The sequence below is a fragment of the Cuculus canorus genome, chromosome 23 (genome assembly GCF_017976375.1).
Source record: "Cuculus canorus isolate bCucCan1 chromosome 23, bCucCan1.pri, whole genome shotgun sequence".
Taxonomy (NCBI): domain Eukaryota; kingdom Metazoa; phylum Chordata; class Aves; order Cuculiformes; family Cuculidae; genus Cuculus; species Cuculus canorus.
This window is the reverse complement of record NC_071423.1, coordinates 6,278,958-6,299,555: the sequence shown is the minus strand read 5'-3', so window position 1 is coordinate 6,299,555 and position 20,598 is coordinate 6,278,958. Positions and strand designations below refer to the sequence as shown.

The window sequence follows — 20,598 nt, the reverse complement described above, 5'->3', positions numbered from 1 at the left end:
CACACATGTGAGAGACACCAGTGCGTTCATTAAGCAAATTTAACTGCGCCTTGCTGTGTGATTCGCTGCATTCACAACTCGTTTGCATAGTATACACTAAAAAAAAACCAAAAAAAATGAGAATAAATTGAAAGGCTTTTCTCTTTCCCAAATTTGCAGATGTCTGCACGCGCTCTGACTGTGCCCGTCTCAGCTTTAAGATCATCTAGGGCCACGCTTTTCATGTTTACCTCCATTGACTCCTGTGAACAAATAAAATAGCAGCCTGTGGCAGCTTTTTCCTGTTCGTGGAGAGGCCAGACTTGAGCAAAAAAGGCCTGAAGACGTTTGAAATGAGATGCAAGACGTGGTCAGCCTTCTGCTGCCCCGTGTCTGCTGTCCCTCCCGCGCAGCTCCAGGCCGGTGTCCCCTCAGAGATGGCTTCCCCGCCTCACTACAGCCCTCCAGATGCCAGTGATGGCAGGGAAAAGGGAAGGGTCCCAGCGGAGATGGTCCTGCCATCCTCTTGCTCGCTCAATGCTACAGGGCAGACACAGTTCATGGAGAGGGGACACCGTGACACGGCCCCAAGTGGCCCCACGGGGACAGAGCCAGGACAGCACTCGATGGCGCCCGATGGGCCCCTTGTCTTTGCTGGCTCAAGCCCAGACAACGTGGGCTTTGCCAGCACCTTTTGGGCCTCAGCCGTGCCCCCACCACCCCTTGGGTCCTGTGGAGCCTCTGCCACCCTGAAAGGTGAGGAGACCCTGCTGGGAAGGGACCCTGCCCTGTGAGGGTACCCTCTCCCATAAGGGGACCCTGTGACATGAGGGGACCCCATCACATGAGGGACCCCATCCTGTGGTTGGACCCTGCCCCATGAGAGGACCCTATGACAGGAGAGGACTCTGTCCTATGGTGAGATCCTACCCTGTGAGGGCACTCTGTCCCGTGAGGGAACCCTGTCTCGTGAGGGGACCTTGCCCTGCGAAGGGACCCTTCCCCGTGAGGGGACCCTGCCTGCAGCCCCACACCACTTCTGGGGCTGCACACTTCTCTGCAAGGTCCTGCAACTTCCCGAGGGACTCCTTCTAGGGTCTCTCTCCAGCGCTTCACGCTTCTCCTGGGGTTCCCAGATCTTCTATGGGGCCTCACATATCCTCTGGGACCATGTGCTCTCCCAGCACCACACGTTTCACCTGAGCCCTGCACCCTCCGCAGACCCCTCACCCCTCTCCAGAGCCCTCCTTGCACCACCTTCCAGGCACCCTTAATGCGATTTCTCTTTCAAAAGAGAAGTACTGCTCTCCAGGACCCACAACTTCCCAGAAGTATGAAGTGCTGCACGCCTCGAGTTTGCTAAACCTTTGTTTCCTGGTTTTCAGTGAGGAATTAATCCTCAGGAATGGGTAATGGCTCGTGGCAGTGAGCTCTGGATGAGAGGAGAGCCACAGCCCCTGGTGTGCACAGCCGATATCTCAGTTGATACCTCCTGATTCAGGCACCGGGATCACTAACTCTGAATGACCCCAAACTGTGCTGGACCAGTTGCCATCCATGAAGGGTGGTGGTAGTAGAACCTCTTGTTCATTTACTTCTCATTTGTCTTAATTAGAAAGTGAGAAAAGCAATGAGAAAGAGAGAATCTCAGAAGATCAAAGGGTGGAGAAAACTAAAGTAAAAGAACAATACCTTCAGCAGGTAAGAGCCAGTCATCCCTGCTTTTTTTTTCTTTTTTTTTCACAAATATTGCCATTCACTCTCTGTCATTTGATGGAATGTTGGAACTTTGGAAATAACATGAGGAATGGTAATGAAAATTGCCTGGACCCAGCACTGGATGCAGCCCATTTCTTGATGGTTGGTTCAAACTTATTCCCAGTTGGGGCAGAGGTGAAAGTTGTAGGCTGTCTAATTAACCTTTTTTCATAATAAGTACATAATGCCTGTCCTGATTTAGGACTTAAAAGTAGGCAGCTGAGAGTGCCCAGGTCCAAAAGTGGATAATTTGGGGGGAACCACCAGTGCTGCATGCACCTTCCCTCACAAAATCCTGGCATGGAGACATTGAAGTGTAGCTCAAAGCATAAGTTTATCTCTTAGCTGTCTTAGTTATTAATAGACCTCCTCCGTTAGCCTGTGCCCAGCTCAGTTAGCGCCAGGAGTTCATGGAGTGTGAGATGTGGGAATTTTGGTGGGGGGCAGTTATTAAACCAGGTCCTTCGAAATGCTTCTGTCTTGACCTGTCACTCAGAGAGAGGTTTAGGTGATCATTTTAGAGAAGTATAACTCAAGAACCACCAGACCGAGCCATTTCAAGTCACTAAGATGTAGAACAAACTGCAGGTTTTAGCAAACAACATGAAAACTGAGTTGATAGATGATGCTGTCTTTCCAAAGGAAGGCATAGCGGAGATATCTGGTGCTGTTCAGGCTGGATCCTTCTGGACCGTGCAGAGCTTTCCCGCTTAGTGGAGTTCTATAAAAGCTAACGTCAATCTGGCCTGCAACCACCCACTCAACACTTTCCTGTAGTTTGTAATTGGTGGACAGGATCAATAAAATTTAGGTAGATCTACTCATGTTTATGACTCAAGAATTAAGTTGGCCACAAACAGAAGCAGAAGAAGTGAGATGGTATCCAGATTACTGAGGTGCTCCTCCTGCAAAGCAATGGGACTGGACCAAGTATGCGGAGCTTGAGGTTCCCCACACTACTACTTTGCCAAGAAATAGAAGATGCAGACAACAGTTGTGTTTGCTGTTGGGATCCTGATATAAACTTCTGCTGAAGCATCTGTTAATCCAACTGTTGAAAATTCCACATATATCCCAGGAATACAATTCACACAAGTTATGGAAACTAAAATAACTCACATTAAATATTGCACTAACATTTTCAGCCTGACTCTGCAATTATACTCCTTTTTTTTTCCCCTCATTTTAGTAAAATTTTCCACGTTTTTACTGAAAAGCCTCTGGCCCCAGTTTGGGAAGCAGTCCAGAAGAGAGCAATCTGCAATAGGTGCAGAAAGGTGCTGAGCTCTGCAAGTCTTTCCTTCAAGTCAGCAATTCTCCTTTTCCAATTAATAATTCCAAAATGCATCTCATCCATTTTCATCAATTAGCCTCCTTGCTGAATTCTGGCTGAAGCTAACAACAGTTCCCTGAATCTTCTCTCCATTTTTTAAATCCCATAACAATAGATGACAGCGAGGGTTTACAGCTTTGGGCATCTGGCAGCTGTGAAGCCGATCGACTAGTTCCAATGAGTAAATTACTTGGTACAGCTACAGGACATGCTATAAGCCTCCCATAAGTATAAGAAAATTAAAACTATGCCCTGAAGGAATTAAGAAGCATATTTACATTGTTATCAGTCATAAGTGTTACTGCTCAAATCCAGATTTCAGACTTAATTAGAACCATAGAATCATAGAATAGTTTGGTGGAGGGGATCTTAAAGCCCATCCAGTCCCACCCCTTGCCATGGGCAGGGACACCTCCCATAGGATCAGGGGCTCCAAGGCCCATCCAACCTGGCCTGGAACCCCTCCAGGGATGCGGCAGCCACAATATCCCTGGGCAACATCTTCCAGAGCTTCCCCACTCTCATCGTGAAGAAATTCCTCCTTATATCCCGTCTAAATCTGCCTCTTTCCAGTTTGTTCCCATTTTCCTTAGTCGTATCACTACGAGACTTTGTGAACAGTCCCTCCCCAGACGGACATTCCTACCTCACATCCCCTTGGAGAGCCAAACCTGGAAGCTCTGGAAGTGAATGTCATTAGCACAGTGGAGAGGGTTTCTTAGAAAGAAAGCTTAGCTGCATTTACACTGCTATTTCACAAACCGACAGCTAATGAATTTATTAGAAATGCTTGTTTTAATTAGTTGGCTAATGACATAAAATAGTAGTGATGTACATGGCAAAACCTGTTGTCTTTCAGGTGTTTATTTCACTGGACTACTCCGTTATTCATGAATTCCCAATGGCTTTTACAGGATAGTTTATGACTAACAACTAAATTTCAAAATCATAAACTGCAAGTCTGAGTAATTAGTTTAATGCATCTAAAATAGGAATGCTTATTCTATCTCGATAGATCTTTGTACTGCTTGACACCTTTGCAATCTGGCCACTTTTTCTTTTCATCTTGTTCTTGTTTGCCTCTGCCGAGATGTGCTCCACTCTGGCATTGATTGAGGGTTTTCCCAGGATACTTCCTGGAATGCCTGTTTCATAACAAACTGCTAGGAATTTACGAAAACAATTTCATATGCTCTTACTCAGCTTATAGGGTGATAAAGCATTGTAGCTGAAAGCCGTTTATTTCCATAAGGCAAATACATACTGATGTGCCCAAAGGCCTGGGAATCACAATGCTAAAAAATCCTCAGTGGGAATATGTTCTCCCTAGGAGACTATTTTTTAATTCTGACTGTAAAAGAGAGGAGCTTCAACAAGTTCTAGAATTCTTTTTGTAGAGAGAAGAACTTGGGGCATTGATTGAAAAAGAGTCAATAAATGTTCCAAAGTTCGAAAGTGGGCAAAATTCTTTCACCTTTGAAGTTATGGGGTTGTTCAGCCTGGAGAAGAGAAGGCTCTGAGAAGAACTTATAGTGACCTTCCAGTACCTGAAGGGGCTACAGGAAAGCTGGGGAGGGGCTGTTTACAAAGGCTTGTGGGGATAGGACTGGGGGCAATGGGAATAAACTGGAGAGGGGCAGAGTTAGACTGGACATAAGGAGGAATTTCTTCACGATGACAGTGGTGAGGCCCTGGCCCAGGTTGCCCAGGGAAGCTGTGGCTGCCCCATCCCTGGAGGGGTTCCAGGCCAGGTTGGATGGTTCTTGGAGCCCCTGATCCAGTGGGAGGTGTCCCTGCCCATGGCAGGGGGGGTTGGAACTGGATGGGCTTTGAAGTCCCTTCCAACCTGAAGTATTCTATGATTCTATGATCGTAGTTTTAGGTCACTTCTCCAGAGCAGCAGAGACTGGATTAATCTGTACTTAACCCATGCACACTGAAGACAAAAGTTATTTCTGGTTGCACCTCCCAGGTAAGAAGATTTTTGTGACAAGATATTATGTTTGCACGAGGCCTGAATTGCCCTGATTTTGTCATCTCAAGATGCTACAGAACAGTATTTGCTAATTGTATTATGTACATTCATCTTGACCTTTGAAACAATTCCCTCTGATTTGAGGAAATAATGATTATTTTAAACCTCATTTAAATCCAGCAGGAGAAGGTTGGTCTCCCGGGTGTTTTCAGGATCTCAGGAAGAAAGAGAAAGTAAAGTACTTTATCCATTAACCCCTCACGTCTGTTTCTGCTGTGTGTTCACTCCAGTTCACAGCTTCAATGAGGAATGTAAAGGTTACGATCAAGTTACATATTGTATGCTTTTAAATCCTTTTTCTGAGTTTATTTTAGTAAATTTATATCTTTTCAGGCCAGGAGAAGAGAAGAAATACTGTCCCTCCTCAGGAAACAGAGAGAAGAAAGGATTGCAGTAAGTCTTATTCCTTTCTCCTATAGATGAATCTCAAGGTTTGCAGATGCTTCCAACACCGGCAGCATTCAAAGGATCAGAGTCCAGAGTGTGAGGGTTCCTTAGGGTGTTGCAAACTATGCCATGGTACGAGCCTTGTATAGCAAAAGCACCTCAGTTTGAACTGAGCGAACATGCAGAAAACTTGGCTTTATTCAACAAGTTGGCAAAGCAAAGAGGATCCTGTTGGCCACGCGGGTCTGAAAGTCTCAGGCCAGTCAGTAGGAAGCAACGGGCACAGAAGCTGAATGAAGTTTAGGCGAGTTAAGTGTGGTTACTGGAATATTTCCCTCCCGAAAACCACAGGAGTAAGTCTGATATTATAACCATCTTCAAGTGTTTGAAGGTGTAACTGACTTTCTCAATGCTACGTTTCATTTTGTATGGGTATATCTATAATTTAGTCAGCCACAACACGCCGGCCTTGATTACTTCCTCCAAGGCAATGGAATAGAAGAGTTGTCAAGACTGGATTGTGTGTCTTCTTGCAAATTGTCTTGAAAGGATTACCTCGGATAGCGAAATTTTCATAGAAAATCGTTAGTTACTCTGATTGGTTTTGTTGTTGTTCCTCATTTTTTTTCCATTGAAACACTAAAACTCACTTTATAACAAAGTTATTAAACTGGCAGCAGGTTTCACATGCTCTGCTCCCTAAAAAGCTCTCATAAACTAAATTTGAGCAATAAAAGGAAGAACTCATTTAGGGATTTTTATTATTATCAGTAGCGAACTCTAGATTTACTGATTTATAAGGGTCTTGCTTGGCCTGGCCGGATGTTTATCAGGAGAAGAAAATTCAGGAATAAGAGGTCTGTCTTATATTAAGGCACTCCTGTCCATCAGTTGTAATTCACAAGATACAAAGCAGAGATAAATGAGTTTCTACCCCATATAAGGTTAAACATCTGTCCTTTTGAAGAACTACATCTCCTAGTTAATACAATTTCATTACTCAATAGTAGAGAGTAGAACTGAAATCTTAAAGCTGATAAGTGTAGTGATTTGAGAGGTAAGTTGGAAAACAAGATTTCAAAGACTGCTTTTCAGAGGTGACGCATTCATTTAGGACATAAAAGCCTCCTTTTTCCTTCCTCCTTATTAGAGTTGGTTCAGATTAGGTACTTCCTCTTCCCCAAATTCATTAAAATGCTGAACCAAGTGCGTTCCCTTGGTTGAAATTCTATGCATTAAAGCTTGGTCTGAAGCAAACCATGAGTCTCCTTCCTCCTGACACACTCATCCAAACCAGTTTGATACTTTGGATTACTCAGGTATCGTGGTAGCACGTTAAAAGCCCCAGACTCCTTGCGGCTGCTGGCGTAGCCTCTTGGTTCAGCATTTGTTTAAAGCTTTCTTCGGGATAAATTGTATGTTTAGAATAAACTAGTGACAAGAAGTCTTTCTCTCTTGTTAGAAAGAGCTGATTTCTCGTCCATATAAGCCAAAGATGAAAACCGACCAAGTAAGGTAAAGAAAATGCTTAAAATATGTTTGGGTTGGGTTTTTTTTTCCCCTTTGCCTAAATGGTTAGGCTCTGGTTTGGGAGAAAAAGATGTAATGATGTTCTGGGTTGGTTTTTATTATTATTGTTGTTGTTGTCATCATTGTTATCATTATTATTATTATCTGCTCAGTTCTATTCTATATTAATAAATTGATATTAAATTTAGATATTAAAACGCTGAAAGTCTGCTACTATGGTTCTGCTCTTCACTCCTTTGCTTTCTGTATGTGCCCCATTTCATTCTAAACAGAAGTTAAGGGAAGGAAGCAGAAGCTTCAACAGTTTTTAAAGGTTATGAAGATTTTTTTTTCCCTGTTCTGGTCGGAATTCTGCAAGTCAGGAAACCGAGCAGTTGTCAGAGTGTTTCCGTGTTTCTGAAAGGGCCAGGAAAGGGCAGAAAGCCCGTTCTGTTCCAACGCATGCGAGCGAGGGAAGCGGCGCCGGCGTGACCCTGTCGGCACCGTCACACTGTGTGGACGCTTCCTTCAGTTACATTTTTCCCAATTTTAAGAAGTTTCTGTGCCCATTGCCCTGCTCTAGATCCAACAGCAGATCACCAAAATAGCATATTATCTCATCACACCACGTCGCGTGAGATGACTCATTCCAACCCTTCGGCAAGTCAGCCTGGACACACAAACCCAGAGCGAGGGTTTGATCCTGACCACTGCTCTGCCTGGGAGCACTGCAGCCTTCCCTGGAGGTGTTCAAGGAACGGGTGGATGAAGTGCTGAGGGACATGGTTTAGGGAGTGTTAGGAACGGTTGGACTCGATGATCCAGTGGGTCCTTTCCAACCTGGTGATTCTGTGATTCTGTGACCTGAGGTAGAATTCCGTTCAGGCCAGGGACAGCAGCACAACCATCCATAAACCAGGCAGCGAAGGATCCCTCGGTAACCAAACATCAGCTTGAGAGCGCTGACAACCTGGCTATGTTATTCCAGGCAATTTCCTTTCTGGCATTTGGCTGTGACCTCCCGAATGATGCAAACGCTGTTGTTTTCCAACGTCAATAAGCACCTATTAAAATAAACAGGACCCCCACCGGCTGTCAGGCGGGGACTGTGCAAGCAGAAGGCAAGCTGAAGGTCATCCGCCGTTCCTGTTAGTCTGGGATTGAGAGGGATGGGAAAAGCGCCCCGCGGGAACTGCAAGAGCATGCTTTGGCTACAGGCGGTGTTGCGCTTCCCTTCCCTTTATGCTGTCATTGGCAAAGGGAGTCTTTCTTTTTTTCAGATTAAAAGGCAGTTTATTTAAGTGGCCCTGCAGATGTGAGTCGCCTCTCAACTCAGGATAGACAGGATTATTATTTTCAACAGGCAGGCACCGGATTCTTTGCTGTTGATACTTTCCCTTCTGTCCTGTGAAGCTGTGGCGGTTGCTTTTGCCTTTCAAGTACACCATCACTGCCTTGTTTATCCCAAAAACCGAACCCGCTTCCCCAGACCCAGTCGGCACAGTCAGGCGGAAGCAGTCAGGGCAGCCCTAAAGGTGCATTTGGGCCGAACTTAACTTTTTCTTCCAACCTAAGTGATTCTACGCTTCTGTAAATTGTTCTTTATTCCTAAAAGCCGCCTCCTCTTTGAAAATGCTGACAAGGTACCTCACAACCCTTGATTCAGCAAGTTCTTCCTTTTAACGAATGCCACTTAAATTATTTAAGTGAGGCTATTTTTCTCACACTGGCACCGGCTGAAGCGAGACGGCGTTATCGAATATCCGCAACTTAAAGACTAAGCAATGAATCCACAGCTTACATCTTCTTCCAGCTTAACGTAGGGATACGAAAGCCAAGAAATGACTGACAACAATTCATTTTGAAAGCAAATATCTTGGGAATGATAGCAGGCATTAGGCGGAATGGATTTCTGGTGCGACTCTTACCTCTAAAGTTGGCTCTAAAGGAAAAATAGAAGTACCTGGAAGAAGTCAAAAGGCTGCAGGTGTACCGTCTGCTGAGGGGAGCGGCTGCAGGAGCAGGTAGAAGGGAATGACCTGCAGAATCCTTCCTTCCACCCCTAAATACTCACAGCTTAAGGGGGCTTGAAGTGGTCCCAAGAAGAACTAGTGGAGCTCTTTACTGTAATGACATTTAATTGCATGGGGAGAGTTAAGATTCCTGCTCTCTGTAGCAGCTTACGGCCTGGGAAGAAAAAGGTGCCGTTTATTAAACTATTGCACTTTTCCTTCTAAACATTTCAATCTGAAAATTATGCATCACTGATTTTACTTGAAACAAACCCACCCAGAGCACAGGGTATTGATTACTGCTGTATTTAATTAAAATAATTGTATTTTTGCAATGGTCTGTTAGCACTCATTACCAGGAAATATGATCATACCAATTTTACTAATGTCCCATAAAATATTTATAGTCTGTATTGACCGGGATGATCCCTGTTTCCAGTGGCAACTCAGATGGATGGCTGAGAAAATATTTCATATTTTGAGAAGAGCTACATGTATCAAAACAATTTCCATGAACAGAACACATTCTCTTCCCGAATCTTTTTTCTTTCAATAGATCCTCTTTTTTCTTGTTGCTCATCTTATCCTGATTTCAGCAGACTCATCATTTGTGTGTCTTCGTAGGCCTTCACCTTCCAAGTGTTTAAAAACTGAAATAACGATTACTTTCTTACCAATATTAAGAAGAAATAGCTTAAATAGTTTAGTGCTTTGGGTTTTTTCAGCTTTAAATAGCAGATCGAGGGGTTTGTAATGAATTTGTATTGCTTGAAATCTACAAATCGATACGGATCCATCGATGCAAAGTTGTGTGTATGGATACAAAGAAAAAGGCATTTCCTTAGAGAACGCACTAAGCTGGTATAAAGCATTTTTATACTGATATCTAATTACATCCCTATTAGGAATTACAGCGGAATAACATTCAACAAAATCTCCCATTAAGCTACATACCTGTAGCAAAATAATTACGTGATGAGCTCATTGAAAGGGTTCGATCCAACTGCTTTGTGCCTGAGTGTAGAACTGAGAGAGGAGTTTGAGCCTGGAGAAGAGAGGGTTCTGAGGAGACCTTAGAGCCACCTCCCAGTACCTGAAGGGGCTACAGGAAAGCTGGGGAGGGGCTGTTCACAAAGGCTGTGGGGATAGGAGTGGGGGCAATGGGTACAAACTGGAGAGGGACAGAGTTAGACTGGACATAAGGAGGAATTTCTTCACGATGACAGTGGTGAGGCCCTGGCCCAGGTTGCCCAGAGCAGTGGTGGCTGCCCCATCCCTGGAGGGGTTCCAGGCCAGGTTGGATGGGGCTCGGAGCCCCTGATCCAGTGGGAGGTGTCCCTGCCCATGGCAGGGAGTGGAACTGGATGGGCTTTGAGCTCCCTTCCCACCCAAACTATTCTCCGATGCCCCCGAGGGGCGATGCTGAGCGAGGGAGGCGCTCGGGGCTCTGGCCGCGAGCCTTTCCCGGCCCCCGGAGGGCTGAGCCCGCTGGCCCCGAGCCCGGGGAGGGAGGAGGCAGCGGCTCCGCCCCGCTCGTTGCCCTCCGGCCGCCGCCCGGGCTGCGGGGCCACTCGCTGCGGCGCCGAGCGGGGACGATGCTGGCGGCGGCGGCGCTGTGCGCGGCAGCGCTGGGATGGGCGGCGGGAGAGCGGCTGCGGGGCGGTGAGACGGGCCGGGAGCGGGGTGCGGGGCTCGGGGGTGCGGAGCGGGGGATGCGGGGGTCCGGAGTGATGGAGAGGGGGATGAGGGGCTCAGAAGTGATGGAGCGGGGAATGAGGAGCTCAGAAGTGATGGAGCGGCGGATGAGGAGCTCAGGAGTGATGGAGCGGGGGATGCAGTGCTCCAGCGTGATGGGGGACGCGGGGAGCGGGGGCTGCGGGGCTGCGAGTGGGATGCGGGGCTTGGGAGTGATGAGGGGAGCGGGCGATGCGGGGCTCAGAAGTGATGGAGCGGGGAATGCGGGGCTGTGAGCGGGATGCGGGGCTCAGAGGTGATGGGGGACGCGGGGCTGTGAGCGGGATGCGGGGCTCAGAGGTGAAGGAAGCGGAGGATGCCGTGAGCGGGATGCGGGGCTGGATGTGGGGCTAAGCGGTGGGGGGGATGTGGAGCTGGATGCGGGACACGGCACGGAGGGAGATGCAGGGCTGGGTGAGGGATGTGGGGCTCAGAGGTGAAGGGGGAGCGGGGGGGTGTGGGGTGTGGGGCTGTGAGCGGGATGCGGGGCTCAAAGATGGCGGGAGATGCGGGAAGCAGAGGATGCGGTGTGGGGAGCAGGAGATGTGGGGCTGGGGGTGAGGGACAGTGAGCGGGATGAGGGGCTCAGCGGTGAGCAGGGATGCGGGGCTGGATGTAGGATGCAGCAGAGAGGGGAGGATGCAGGGCTGGATGCGGGATACAGGCTCAGCAGAGAGAGGGGACGAGTGCGGAGGCGTGTGAGATGTGGGAACCAGCTGGGAACAAGCTCTGCCAGCTGCTCCACTCTTGCGTTGGTTTTTGGCTGCTGGGACGCTGGTTTGGACATTTGTGAGCTGCCTCCTGCAGTGATTTCCCCCCTCAGGCTCTCCAGCAGGAGCTGCATGTCCTGGGAAACCTCCACATGCGCTGCGATGGGTGGGAGCACCCCTGGGTTCCTGGTTGTAGAGGGGACACTGAGAGCCCTGTCTCACTTTCCCCTTCTAGTGATTAACCCTCCTGCTCTCTCTGCTGTATTCCTGCCTTGGTTCTAGGAATGTTAAATCCTGCCCCCGCTAACAGAACCACTCCTTCATCCGACGCTCAGCCTGGCTGAGCATCCAGCCCACGCAAAGTTGTCTCCTCATCCTCTACAGAGTCTATCAGTCTGTTCCCCTGGTTTTGTGTAAGGAAATGTCACTTCTTTAGACACCTTTCATAGGAATAGATGTGCGACAGCTTGAGATCAGACCAGCAGCGGTGTACAATGTAGTCCCCAAACTAGCCTGACTTTAGGGTACAGCAAAGCCAGTCTGGGGGAAGCTTCTGCCCACCTGGGTAGGCTGGGATATTCAGCAGAAAGCCTAGATATTAATCAACTCAAATACATTTTTCCTTAGCTGAAAGCAATGGCAAATCTGGCTGATAAGACATTTTCTGCCATTTAAAGGAGGAAAAAAACCACTTTTGTGTACCACAAAACAATCCGAGTGCAGCTTGTGATGCTCTTTCTAGGCAATTGCTGTAGTTTTTAACAGCAGCGTGATGTTGGTGGTGGCCTTACACCTTTCACAGGAGCTGTGGATGTGTCCCTTGGAAGAGCTAAAGGCTTTTGCCTGTTTCCCCAAGGCTGCGTGAACGTTGTTTCCAAGAGACTCACAGGTTATGCCTAGAGATGCGCGTTTAAATACTGCTTTTGCAATACAGAAGTTTTAATTTTGGTGTAAAATGCTAACAGAGTCTGATTGTGTGTACTTAGCTGTTGAAAAACTCCAGTACGGAAGGTGTTTAAATCTCCACTCTAAGCTTGGCCATGCAGGAACGTGCAAGAATAAAGAAAAGCCACTTTATAGCCTGTGGAGGGGTTTATGACGACCTGTCCTCACGTCCCATTTGTTCTGAGTACACTACAAATGTTGCTGAAAGTTTTGCTTCTGCAACAACGTGTAGGTTAGCAGCTTGTGTTTGAAAAGCAATATTTACTGAGTAAAACAAAACTGTTTGTTTCCACAGTCTAAATATTGGGACTCTTCTGCCGAGAAACATAGAACTGCATAATTTTAGATGATGTGTCTTTTCCCTTTGGTCTTTACTTTTCTTGTCATCAAAAGAAGCCCCGCTGCTTCCTGCATGAGGAATTCCTTGGTCTCCGATAGTGGGAAGGCAGTCGTTTATTACCCCCTGGGCAGTTGGTAGCATCACAGCGCAGAGCGATGCTCCCAGCCGGGCTTTTAAGAGGTACCATTTGCCAGTCCGGTATCACAAGAGGTGTTTTGCCTGTGTTATATTTTCCACAGGAACTAGTCTACGGTGCAACACTCAACCAGATGGAAGTGTTAGCCATCAGGCACAGCTTCTGTAATATTTCTTTCCGTTTTCTGCAGGACAGACACTTTGCCGCGGTGGAACACAGCGGCCGTGCTACAAAATAGTTTATTTTCACGACGCTTCGCGCAGGATCAGCTATGAAGAAGCCCACGTTGCCTGCAGAGCTGATGGAGGACACCTCGTCAGCATTGAGACAGAAGCAGAGCAAAGACTGATTGAGAAGTTCATTAAGAGTCTCTTAGCTTCTGATGGGGATTTTTGGATAGGGCTTAGGAGGAAAAAGAAGGAGGTAGACAACAGTACTGAGTGTCAGAACCTCTATTCCTGGTCAGATGGCAGCTCATCCAGGTTCCGGTAGGTAACCACGAGTGGGGCTGAGAAGCGGTCTGGTCAGGGACAGTTACCTATCTTTAGCAATTGGAAAGGGTTTGTTCAACAGGATCAAGCAGTGCTGTCATAGCTGTTCCTTCTGCAGTCACTGGAGAGTGGTAGAACCTCCAGAGAGCAACTCTTCCCATCAGGTTTAAGGGGCAGACAAATTACCTGCCAGAGACCCTGCTCTGCTTTTGCTGCTCTGTAGAGTGTAGAGTGTCTGGCTTGGGCTAGATGGGTAACTTTTGATTGCTAATAGGTTGCTAATGGGTAACTTTGGTTGCTAAGAATATGCAATCTCTAATTAGGTGTTTACAAAATATGTGCTTTGACCGGAGGGTTTCTGCACTTCAGATCCCCTGAAGCTTTGTCCCTGATGTCCTGAGCAATGGGCCCTCCTTTTACTTGCTGAGGCAACAGCGTTTTTCCTCTGTGAGATTGGAAAAGATCTTCTTGCATCCAGGTCTGCAAATGTGCCTTTCTTTGGTACAGAGGTAGAAAATCTACTCTAAATGAGGAAAGGCTGATGAAAGCCTTAGCAATGAGGTGTCAGCTCTTCCAAGCTCAAGAGCATTTTGCCTGGTAGATATTTACTGTTGAACCTGTGATTATTCATTATCCTGAAATTCTTGCTGCATTTACGGTGACTGAACTGCAAATTTCATTAAATAACCCAAATGTTCTATAATATTTTATTGCAACCTGTCGTGTATGTGACAAGTTTGCTTTTGCTTTCTTCTTGATAGAATCATAGAATGCTTTGGGTTGGAACGGACCTTTATATTGGACATGTGTAAAAATGATCTTGTTATTGTGAACTCTATGCTTTGGGAACCCATAAGAAATTTATGCTGCTCTGTGCAGGAATGAATGGAACCGAACTGCTTTCAGTACTGCTCAATGTATTTGAGTTTCTCCTGTGGTTCAGATATTTGGGTTGGGTAACAGGGAGCTAAAACCAGATCTGCCGCTGCCGAGTCAGACGTAGCTTCATTGCGTTTCGTGGTGGGCACAGCTGAGTTATGGTAGATGATAAAGCCAAGGAAAAGATGCAGGGCAGGGGGAAGGGGCGGTAGGGGAGGAAAGAGATAAAGGAGGAATACAGCATTGTTATGATTGGAAAAAATGCTTTTTTTAACATGCCTGGGGTTTGTCCGGTGTTGAATAACTTGGTCTATCTGGAATTATTTAAACTGTATGGATCAGCTTTCAGAAGGTGCTTGGTGTGCAGAACGTCGCTTGTTCCAAAAGCCGTGGGGTTTGAATGTTTTTCTAAGCAGGATACAAGTTTATAAGGGTATCTGAAACGCACAAAATGCCTCTTCATTAACAATAGCGTTACAGAGTGAGAAGCAGTGAAGCCTCCTTCCTGTGTGCTTCTTGGAAAGGTCTACCGTTTTCCAGTGGTGAAGTTGATTATTACAAATAAAAACCAGCCACAAGACAGGGTTTTTCATGAGAGACTTATCCTAGACAGAGAAAACCAAGATCCAGCTTTAGCTTTTTCATTTCCTTAGTAAATAAGCATCAAAATTCCGCAGGAATTGGGCACTGAAGCCAGAGAGCAAAAATCATTTGGATAGATGGTTTTGCACAAGTCTAAAGTTGTGCAGAGCAAGTCAAAGCTCTCCTGGCAGAGGAGAACTCAGCCTGGCAGAGGAGTTTGAGGCAGTGAGGAACTCAGCCCTTCAGTCCCTGATATTTGTTGAACATTTTGCTCAATGAGTAAGAATTCCAAAAAGGGAAGATAAAGTTTAAATAACTGTGTTGTTATTCTTCTTAATTTTACCGTTGGGTGAGAACGGGATGGGGTGTGCTGAGCTGTAATCCTTTTTGATCCTGCCCTCCCGCAGTGTCCCGTTTGCTGTATCCCCATCTCAGCTTCTGCAGTACTGCGAGAAGTGACAGCAAGACTGACTTGACGTGTTTGTTGTGTTTTCTTAGGAACTGGTACGTAGATGAGCCGTCCTGTGGGAGTGAGATGTGCGTTGTGATGTACCACCAGCCATCTGCCCCGCCAGGTGTCGGAGGTTCTTACATGTTTCAATGGAACGACGACAGATGCAATATGAAAAATAACTTCATTTGCAAATATTCTCTTGGTAATGAGTCATTCCGTAGCTTTAAAACTCAACCAACTCCCAGGCCCCAACGGGAAGTATGAGGAGGTTGCAGTAACAGATAGAATCATAGACCATGGAATTATTTTCATTGGAAGGGATCTCAAAGCCCATCCAGTTCCACCCCCTGCCATGGGCAGGGACACCTCCCACTGGATCAGGGGCTCCAAGCCCCATCCAACCTGGCCTGGAACCCCTCCAGGGATGGGGCAGCCACCACTGCTCTGGGCACCCTGGGCCAGGGCCTCCCCACCCTGAGATAGGGAAACCCTTTCTTATCTTTACTGGGAAGACCGAGTGGGAGACAGACATCTTTTAATTTATGCAAGTCCTGGGGAAAACAATCCAATATCTGTAGCTCCTTTCCCTGTGACTTATAGGAAGTCTCAGAGGATCTTTATAAAGTATTTGAGATACGAAATAGGGCCAAAGGGAGGGGGAACATCATAGAAGGGTGTTCATGTATTAGACTCTATTCAGCACACTTTGTCTCCTTGCTCAAGCTTATGAGGAACTTGTGCGTATCTTTTATCTTCTAGAGAAGCCAACGACTGCTCCGATAGAGAATTCGCACAGAGGTGAGTTACAGATATTCGTTTGGGGCTTTTTTTAGTGCTATGTTAACTTTCAGTAGAAATACTGTCTTACACTCACTATCAAAGGCGCTCACAGACTGAGAACTTACTGAGCAAGAAGCTTCCCTGCGGTTTCCGCTTTCCTCGTGCTAGTCCATAATCCAGGAATTCGATCCGCTTTGTTGATGCTGTGTCTGGGATCGCTGGGCAGGCAGCAGAAACCTAAGCAAAAGAATACCAGTACCCCTTACACATCTTCGCAGCTGACAGTCTCTTCAACCTCCTCTCACTCTCACTTTTTATGATCCTTAAACTCTTCCAAATAACATTTATAATATTTATGAAGCTGCTTCTTTCCAGGTATTGCAACAGAGCCCTTGAACCCCATATTCCCAGAAGGACGCCAAAAGAAAGCTGCTAATGTAACAGTTGTGGGAGCCAAAGGTACGTGGTGCATTCAACACCCAATCCGTTCTCTCTCTAAACACAGAATCCCACGTTCCTTACACGTGGCTTCCTTCAAACACTCAGCGTTTCAGTTTGAAGCGTTTCATCCTAAGTGTAGAAGACTGAATTCAGACAAGTGGGTCTGAAAAAAAAACCCCTCAAATCTTTTCCAGTGCAAAGTTAAACCAATTTCTTTGGCAGCCAAAATGTTCTGCATCTAAAGCTGTGCAAAGAGTTTGGGGTCTGGAAAAGCTACTTTTAATTCATTGAATCATTTCCCTATGTCTGAATTGTTCGTGTTTTGTCTATTATCGGCTATGAAAAGCTTTGAGTATCTTCTTACCACACTGACTTCGCCCCTACAAATTCACAGGTCATAGAAAGACATTTTGCTGTCTGCAATCCCGTGGCTCTGCATTCCTAAGCTTTTAGAAGACAGCGTAGTTCATTAACTTGCTGGATTATGACTGAGACTAGAAACCCACTGAGGTGTGATGATGCTCCCTTTTACAACTGTTAGTCTTTCTATGAAGATCTGAGCACATCAAATGCAACTGGAAGTGAATAAAAGCCGCAATCTCATTTTTACCCCTAGAACCTATGCAGAGCCTCGCCTACGTCCTTATTCCCAGCGTTCCTGTCCTGCTTCTCTTGCTGGTCGTTATAGCCATCTTCTGGTTTTGGCTTTTGCTGAAGAGGTAAGTGACAGCTTAACAAGTGAACCAGCAATTTGTTATCCTGGCACACATTTCACAGCTCCAGGATCCTATCAGATGCTCTGGAGAGGAAAGCTTTCAGCCAAATAAATGTTTAAAAAGCAGAATGGGTGCTCCAGGCTTGTGAAATAAAATTTTAAGTCGATCGTGTTGTGCCATTTTATTATGTTCACAGACATATAGTTGTTAGGGAATAATGCAAAATGGGATGATGATTTTGAAGTGTTAGCGCTTAAGTTTTCTTATTAAAGAAAATATTCGGACTACCAGAAGATCCCCTTCAAAAGTAAAAACCACGGTAATAGAGATAAAAGGATTTATGCTTGGAGGAAATAACATTTACCAGTTTCCTCTCCTTGCTTTCCCTGTGTGCGCGGTGCCTCTGGTGGGGTCCTGGCTCTGGGTTTGGGAGCGTCGGTGTTGAGTTTTGCTGCCTCGGTGTCTCAGGAAGGGTTCTGCCATGGGACTGCTCCATCTTGCTGCCACCCACCTGGAAAAGCAAGGAGCAACAAATACCATGCCGAGTCCGATCTCCAGGAGTCAGCTTCCCTCATCATTAAATTACTCTTAGAGGGGTGTGGCGTTGTCTTGTATCTGTCCCTGTAAAAAAGCGTTTTATGACCTGTTCTCTTCCCTCCCCGCCTAAGGAGACAGGAGCGAGTGGATGCAAGCCCGAAGGAGGAAGACGCATGGCTGTCTGACCCCAGGAGGAACAGTCCCAATCTGGATATTTACAGAGTGATCAAGAAGCAATCGGAAGCCGATCTGGCTGGAACCAGGCCCGACACTAAGAATTCTTCCTTCCGCACTCAGGAAGAAAAGGTGCTCGACAGCCTCTCCAGGGATTACGAAGATGCGGCAATGAACACATCAACGAGTGGCTTTGTGACGTTGGCCAGTACTGAAAGTGGCTTTGTGACCAATGATATCTATGAGCTGTGTGGTGATCGTGTGGGGAGGAGCAAGGAATCGACCTGGGTGGAGAACGAGATTTACGGATATTAAGGAAATGGACAAAAAAAAGCCTGGAATATGGATGACGCAGTGATTATCTGGACAAGTTAACCTGACCTCCCTATGCACTTGTTTTAGTAATAGCATATATGATATTTATCTTGGGTTTGCATTGTCCCTATATTCTTTTTTGAAAGAATATAGATTTTTAAAAATCCAAACTGAACGGAATGGGTATATTTTGCTTTGCATTGAGCCCCCTTTTGCCTCAGGAATCATTTGTTATTACTCTCAATTATTTTCTGTACTCCAAAGACATGCCTTTGTAACTAGAGGACAATCCAGAATCTCTATTTATTTAACTGACTTTCTCATCTTCAAAGGCATTAAAAGTCAACCCCTGGTCACGCTTGGGGGTCTCCAAGAATGCTGCTGTGGTTGCAGGTTGGTCATCGTTCCCGTGTCAGCCCCCATCCCAGCTGCGATGGCCTCACGCTCTGCCTGTGGCACCGAGGGACACCACACAAGGAGAGCGATCTGAAACACTAAGTGTTTCAGATCATTATCTCCGTTATTGGCAGCACATTTAATAAAGGTAAGGACCTAGGAGAAAATCAGGAGTATGCATTTGCCATGGAAGTGAAGGCCAGGTTCGAAGAGGTGTTGAGCAACCTGATCCAGTGGGAGGTGTCCCTGCCCATGGCAGGGGTGGAACTGGATGATCTTCAAGGTCCCTTCCAACACAAACCATTCTATGAGTCTATGAAATGCCTGCACAAGCGACTTCAGACTGGAGCTCTGTCCTCTGTAAGGAAGGAAAGGAGCTGGAGCAGGCCAAGTGGGTGTTCCGAGAGTCACGCTGAGTTTAATTCCTCTTTATTGAACAGAGAATGTTTGGTTATGTTACCCAACTGCACATAAATGTGAGATTTCTGGTGCAGAATGTTAAAAATGTCTGTGATGAACTATTCCAAAATTAAATGAGTTTAACTTGGTGATTGGTACGTTTTAAGGCCTTTGGAAGCATACTGCAATGGGCTTCTATCACAACAATAAGGAATATATATTGGAAAAGAGAGAAGGCTGGTACCGGGCAGCAATTCTGAAGCATGTCCGGACTAAGAAAATACGTATAAAAATCTAATTAAAGATACAGTTTGGTTGAACAGTTCTGGTACCTGGCCCCGGGTATAGCAAGTTATCTTTTCTTCTGATCACCTCCACAAGCCAAATAAAGATGATAAATGCCTGTTTGTCTATCTGTCTACGTATAAAACCCTCACAACACTCCAAGTTTTTCCATTCTGTATCGGTTGCAGTTATATCAACGTTTCCACAAAGCCTTTGTCCATAGATCTCAGTCGAGCACAGCCCTTCTGAACCAGGAACGCTTACTGTGATCAGACAAGAACTACGATTTGAACAGCCAAGGGAAAATTTTAAGCTCAGTATCCCTGTTGAGCCCCGAAATCCTTAGTTCAGATTTACTTAGTGGACTCTAAAGCGATCGTGAAGATTACCGTGTAACTCCATCATTTTTCAGCCAACACCCCGTTTAATCGGGTAAGAATCGTGGTAAGAAAAGATCTCCGTGCATCTCCTTTCCCTGGAGATAAGGACGGATGTTTCCAGGATTTACTGGATGGATTTTCCAAGATTTACTTTGTTTAGGATGCCCTGTGCACACTGTGATGGACAGAAATGGGATGCAGTAGTGAAGTGCCGATCTTCTGCTGAGTTTGAGTTTGTTTATTAATTCTTTGATCAAAGACAAAGGCAATAGAGGGAGAATGACCAAGCAGATCAAGCACACCAGGCAGGACACAGCTTCGCTCACCTGACGCTTTGCAGGTGAATATGCGTTCCTCCAGAAGGGCAATATTTTGCCATCAAAAAGTCTGGCTGTGAAACATCTGAAATGAACTTAGTTCTTGGCAGGGCTCCCTAAAAGTTTGCTCTTCTCCATCGCGTGAAAACACATAAATAGGAAAATTAAGCAAAACCAATCTGAACAAACAGAAACAAACCCAAGCCAAAGGCTTTGGCGGAAGGTGTTTCACGTGGGACTGAAACAAGAGAAATGAGTGCACAACGCAGCCCTGAGTGGGCTCCGCCAATGTAGATCGGAGGAGGCAGTTTCTGGCTGCGGGTGCTGTTGGCCTTAGAGCAAACAAGGAAATACAGCGGTCGGTCAGCACAGCTGCTTCTCTCACTTCCCGAATGTTATAGGTGAGGCTGATGTGCTGGGGGTTGGAACTCGATGATCTTTAAGGTCCCTTCCAACCCGAACTATTCTATGATTCTTGGTCTCTTCTCCTTTTGGGGGGGAGGCATTAAGCGTCTTTCAGGCATTGAAAGGCAGGAAATGAGAGAGAAAGGTGCAAGCCAGATGTTGGAGCTTA

The 20,598-nt window shown here is 46.2% G+C and overlaps 2 protein-coding genes across 2 annotated transcripts; both read left to right on the top strand.

The window, feature by feature from the left end:
* The first annotated feature begins 488 nt into the window (after positions 1-488).
* On the top strand, positions 489-7,011 carry HOATZ (HOATZ cilia and flagella associated protein). Its single transcript, XM_054086797.1, has 5 exons — positions 489-729; positions 1,266-1,310; positions 1,595-1,680; positions 5,439-5,498; positions 6,955-7,011. Exons 1-5 carry the CDS (start codon positions 489-491, stop codon positions 7,009-7,011), a joined length of 489 nt encoding a protein of 162 aa, XP_053942772.1.
* A 3,538-nt stretch (positions 7,012-10,549) lies between these two features.
* Positions 10,550-19,753, top strand: LAYN (layilin). The gene is made up of 7 exons (XM_054087191.1): positions 10,550-10,675; positions 13,069-13,366; positions 15,329-15,486; positions 16,044-16,082; positions 16,440-16,523; positions 17,122-17,224; positions 17,890-19,753. The coding sequence occupies exons 1-7, from the start codon at positions 10,609-10,611 to the stop codon at positions 18,245-18,247; spliced, it is 1,107 nt and encodes a 368-aa protein (XP_053943166.1). The 5' UTR covers positions 10,550-10,608; the 3' UTR covers positions 18,248-19,753.
* The last annotated feature ends 845 nt before the right edge of the window (positions 19,754-20,598 follow it).

Excerpts from the sequence above, each read along its gene's own strand:
- LAYN (XM_054087191.1), top strand. The coding sequence starts at position 10,609 with ATGCTGGCGGCGGCGGCGCTGTGCGCGGCAGCGCTGGGATGGGCGGCG. Across the intron at positions 10,676-13,068 it reads GGGAGAGCGGCTGCGGGGCG|GACAGACACTTTGCCGCGGT; the intron begins GTGAGACGGGCC and ends CGTTTTCTGCAG. Across the intron at positions 15,487-16,043 it reads CATTTGCAAATATTCTCTTG|AGAAGCCAACGACTGCTCCG; the intron begins GTAATGAGTCAT and ends TTTATCTTCTAG.
- HOATZ (XM_054086797.1), top strand. The coding sequence starts at position 489 with ATGGTCCTGCCATCCTCTTGCTCGCTCAATGCTACAGGGCAGACACAG. Across the intron at positions 1,311-1,594 it reads GGACCCACAACTTCCCAGAA|AAAGTGAGAAAAGCAATGAG; the intron begins GTATGAAGTGCT and ends TGTCTTAATTAG. Across the intron at positions 5,499-6,954 it reads AGAGAGAAGAAAGGATTGCA|AAAGAGCTGATTTCTCGTCC; the intron begins GTAAGTCTTATT and ends CTCTCTTGTTAG.